Source organism: Oncorhynchus mykiss, chromosome 23 (genome assembly GCF_013265735.2).
Source record: "Oncorhynchus mykiss isolate Arlee chromosome 23, USDA_OmykA_1.1, whole genome shotgun sequence".
NCBI lineage: Eukaryota > Metazoa > Chordata > Actinopteri > Salmoniformes > Salmonidae > Oncorhynchus > Oncorhynchus mykiss.
The window spans coordinates 62,205,318-62,209,936 of record NC_048587.1 but is presented as its reverse complement, the minus strand read 5'-3'; the positions used below and the strand labels follow the sequence as shown (position 1 = coordinate 62,209,936).

Below are 4,619 nucleotides of genomic sequence, written 5' to 3'. Positions count from 1 at the left end.
TGCTACGGTTTGCGACTAATGAATACACCCCAGGTTTATCTAGCCTCAATGCACAACAAACACATTGGCAAGCTCTACTCCTGATAAGGCCTGAAACAATTTTGATTTAGTCTTTTGCTTACTGTGCTTACTGCTTACCGCCTCGTTGTTTGCTTTACCCAGGGTTCCTAGGGGCACGTGGCGGCAGCCTCAGGACCTCCACGGTGCTGTGGGCCTGGGGTTCCATTGGGGCTGCTCCCATAACAACAGGGCCCTGCTCCACTGTCTGCGGATGGACACCAGAAACATGGTAACGGCCTCTTTTCAGTTTAAAACCACACTCTGTAGTTATGTGAATGGCTCCATGCGTAGCAGAGTGAGCCTCAGCCTCCCCAACAGCATAACAGCAGATGTCAACAAACAGTAAGAAAATGGATGGATGGCATTTCACATGACTTTAAAACATCTACATATATAGTGCTCAATGAAGGACTTTCCATCAGAGCAACATAACTAAATAAAACATGAAGCCATCTGTCTTTGACAACAACAACATCAATGATGTAGTAAGTCATCTGTCTGTCTGTCTGTCTGTCTGTCCGTAAGCCCCTCCCTCCTCCCCATATTTACATATTGTACATCATCTACTGTAAATGTGTCTGTCTGTCTGTCTGTCTGTCTGTCTGTCTGTCTGTCTGTCTGTCTGTCTGTCTAAGCCCCTCCTTCCTCCCCATATTTCCATATTGTACATCATCTACTGTAAATGTGTCTGTATATCCCCTTTACTGTGTAGAAGTGTTCTGTTGCTGCTGTATCTATAGTGTACATACTGTATGTGGATTATATGTCAATTCTTCATCTATAATATAATGTTATTCTGTCTGTATATTCTGTTTATTGGTGTAAAAGCAGCACCGTTTCACCAGCTTGAATTCCTGCTACTGGTAAAGTTACTTGGGGATTTCTGATTCTGTCTCTCCTCCACAGTTGTTCACTGGTCAGAGAAAGCAGCCTGTCATAGTTCCTGTGTTTGCAGCCAGCCTGGTGAGTGGACTGATGCAGATACTGTACTGTGTCCCAAATGGCACCCTGTTCCCTATACAGTGCACTACTTTAGACCAGGGCCCATATGGACACAGTCCATGGTGGCCCTAGTTCCATTTCTGTCCCTAGATCCTCCCCCTAAGCATGTGTACCAGTCCGTTATGCCACTCCTTGTCATGCCAAACATGACCAGGAGTTGACATGATAGCACAAACAGATCTGGGACCAGGCTACCTTCCCTTAGACTTGTATGCTGATAGACCCTTAATGTTCACAGATCTAAAACTACTGGGTAGGTGTAAAGCAATAAGATGATGACTTGGCAGTCGGCCATATTGCTTTCTCCCTCTCCAAACCTTTCATCATGTGACCAAGTGTTCCATGGTGACCTCTTTCTTTCTCTGCCTTTCCCCTTCACCTTTTATTCCCTATCGCTCTCCCATCTCTCTCTCTTTCCCCCGTTATCCCTCCTCTCTCCTCTCTCTCTCTCTTTCCCCCGTTATCCCCCCTCTCTCCTCTCTCTCTCTCTTTCCCCCATTATCCCCCCTCTCTCCTCTCTCTCTTTCACCCCCTCTCCCCTCTTTCTCTCTCAGGGAATGTTAGAGCCCACCAAAGAGCCACTGAGACCAGCTTCAACTGCGGAGAAGACTGCTGCCACAGCACAAGCACTTCCTGGGTCACAGGAAACCACCACCACCTCGTCAATACAGGTACAGAAACAGGTGTAGGGAGAAGTTGTCCTAGATGCTGATATGTGGTCAGTTTAGCATTTTCCCTCCAAATGGTTACAGTTAGAATTGCGGGAGGTGATGCAGATCCTAGGTCTGTACCTAGGGGAAACTTAACTCCAGAGCAACAGGCACACCACAGCTGTGTGTGAACATGTTACCAGCTGTTAAACTCTCCTCCGGCTTTGTTCCTCAATTCCGCACCCCTTTCTCAAAGCTCATTGGAGGAGGAGGTTTGAGAGGAGGGACCTTAGATACTCTCTTCAAAATGAACTTTGAGAGAGAGGTAAGAATAGTTATGTTCCTTGAATTGAGGACAGAAGAGGCAAGGATGTGACAGTTGGTAACGTTTCCAGACAGCCTGTGGCTAGGATGTGACAGTAGTCAGTCTTTTAACTCATAATCAATAAGATAACAAGAACCAGGGGGACCTGATTCTAGATCAGCACTCCTTTGTCTGATGTGCTTTTGTGAGTATGGGCTGTCAAGAGACTGTGTTGAATAGAGGGCACACTGCTGAGCCTCACTACAGTTTGTTCCTTCCGGCAGCAGGGGGCCCCCCAGCCTTGGTCCCAGTTTGACTGGAGCAGCAGTGGCCTTGGCGTCAACCGTCTGGATGGTACGTCCTCCCACTGAGCCCCCTACCTACAGGGCTAGAGATGAGGCTGCTGAACACACTCTCTCCTCCGACTCTGCTGCTACCTGACTCCTGTTGCTCTCTTTGGTTCCAATGTCCACACCAGCATACTAGACTACCACCTATAAAGAATCAATGTGTTGGACATACTAGACTACTGCCTATAATGAATCAATGTGTTGGACATACTAGACTACCACCTATAAAGAATCAATGTGTTGGACATGCATTCTAAGTAAGTGGTATGCAAGTGTGGACTTTGGAACATAGTCCCTATCACCCCCCCCCCTCTCTTATGTTTGGCATGACATGAAGTGGAATATTAGCACAAACATACTGGTATCCAGACTAGAGAAAGCCAGGATCCTCTTACTAGTACCCAGGATAGAGAAAGCCAGGATCCTCTTACTAGAACCCAGGATAGAGAAAACCAGGATCCTCTTACAAGTATCCAGGCTAGAGAAAGCCAGGATCCTCTTACTAGTACCCAGGCTAGAGAAAGCCAGGATCCTCTTACTAGTACCCAGGATAGAGAAAGCCAGGATCCTCTTACTAGTACCCAGGATAGAGAAAGCCAGGATCCTCTTACTAGAACCCAGGATAGAGAAAGCCAGGATCCTCTTACTAGTACCCAGGCTAGAGAAAGCCAGGATCCTCTTATTAGTACCCAGGATAGAGAAATACAGGATCCTCTTACTGGTACCTAGGATAGAGAAAGCCAGGATAGAGAAAGCCAGGATCCTCTTATTAGTACCCAGGATAGAGAAATACAGGATCCTCTTACTGTACCCAGGATAGAGAAAGCCAGGATCCTCTTACTGGTACCCAGGATAGAGAAAGCCAGGATCCTCTTACTAGTACCCAGGATAGAGAAAGTCAGGATAGAGAAAGCCAGGATCCTCTTACTGGTACCCAGGATAGAGAAAGCCAGGATCATCTTACTAGTACCCAGGATATAGAAAGCCAGGATAGAGAAAGCCAGATTCATCTTACTAGTACCCAGGATAGAGAAAGCCAGAATCCTCTTACTAGTACCCAGGATAGATAAACCCAGGATAGAGATAGCCAGGATCATCTTACTAGTACCCAGGATAGAGAATGCCAGGATAGAGAAAGCCAGGATCCTCTTGCTAGAACCCAGGATAGAGAAAGCCAGGATCCTCTTACTAGTACCCAGGCTAGAGAAAGCCAGGATCCTCTTACTAGTACCCAGGCTAGAGAAAGCCAGGATCATCTTACTAGTACCCAGGCTAGAGAAAGCCAGGATCCTCTTACTAGTACCCAGGATAGAGAAAGCCAGGATCCTCTTACTAGTACCCAGGATAGAGAAAGCCAGGATCCTCTTACTGGTACCCAGGATAGAGAAATACAGGATCCTCTTACTAGTACCCAGGATAGAGAAAGCCAGGATCCTCTTACTAGAACCCAGGATAGAGAAAGCCAGGATCCTGTTACTAGTACCCAGGCTAGAGAAAGCCAGGATCCTCTTACTAGTACCCAGGATAGAGAAAGCCAGGATCCTCTTACTAGTACCCAGGATAGAGAAATACAGGATCCTCTTACTGGTAGCTAGGATAGAGAAAGCCAGGATAGAGAAAGCCAGGATCCTCTTATTAGTACCCAGGATAGAGAAATACAGGATCCTCTTACTGGTACCCAGGATAGAGAAAGCCAGGATCCTCTTACTAGTACCCAGGATAGAGAAAGTCAGGATAGCGAAAGCCAGGATCCTCTTACTAGTACCCAGGATAGAGAAAGCCAGGATAGAGAAAGCCAGACTCATCTTACTAGTACCCAGGATAGAGAAAGCCAGGATCATCTTACTAGTACCCAGGATAGAGAAAGCCAGGATCCTCTTACTAGTACCCAGGATGGAGAAAGCCAGGATAGAGAAAGCCAGGATCCTCTTACTGGTACCCAGGATAGAGAAACCTAGGATCATCTTACTGGTACCCAGGATAGAGAAAGCCAGGATCATCTTACACACTCAGGGAGAGTGTGGCAGAGTCAGGGTTCAGACCTGAGCCAACTCCCCCTGTTTATCGTGAGGAGCCAAGAAGGAGACCAGAACCAGAGTTGGAGGTGAGCGAAGCAGAGACTGTGAAGGAGTTAATGGGGAAATTGGAGGAGAGAGTTATGAGGGAGTTGCTGTGTTGGTGCTTTAGGTACGATATTCGCCCGACGGAGCGTGTCGGGGATTTGATGGCACCTAGGTCAGTGCTCCATACTTG

The 4,619-nt window shown here is 47.1% G+C and overlaps 1 protein-coding gene across 2 annotated transcripts; it reads left to right on the top strand.

Annotated features, from left to right (window-relative positions):
• Positions 1-254: 254 nt before the first annotated feature.
• Positions 255-2,676, top strand: LOC118943936 (aftiphilin-like). Of its 2 annotated transcripts, none has more exons than XM_036960992.1 (4): positions 255-289; positions 967-1,023; positions 1,617-1,733; positions 2,304-2,676. In XM_036960992.1, exons 1-4 carry the CDS (start codon positions 272-274, stop codon positions 2,385-2,387), a joined length of 276 nt encoding a protein of 91 aa, XP_036816887.1. In that variant the 5' UTR covers positions 255-271; the 3' UTR covers positions 2,388-2,676. The 2 variants fall into 2 exon arrangements, with proteins under 2 accessions (XP_036816887.1, XP_036816886.1); XM_036960991.1 differs by having other exon boundaries at positions 2,301-2,676.
• Positions 2,677-4,619: the final 1,943 nt, after the last annotated feature.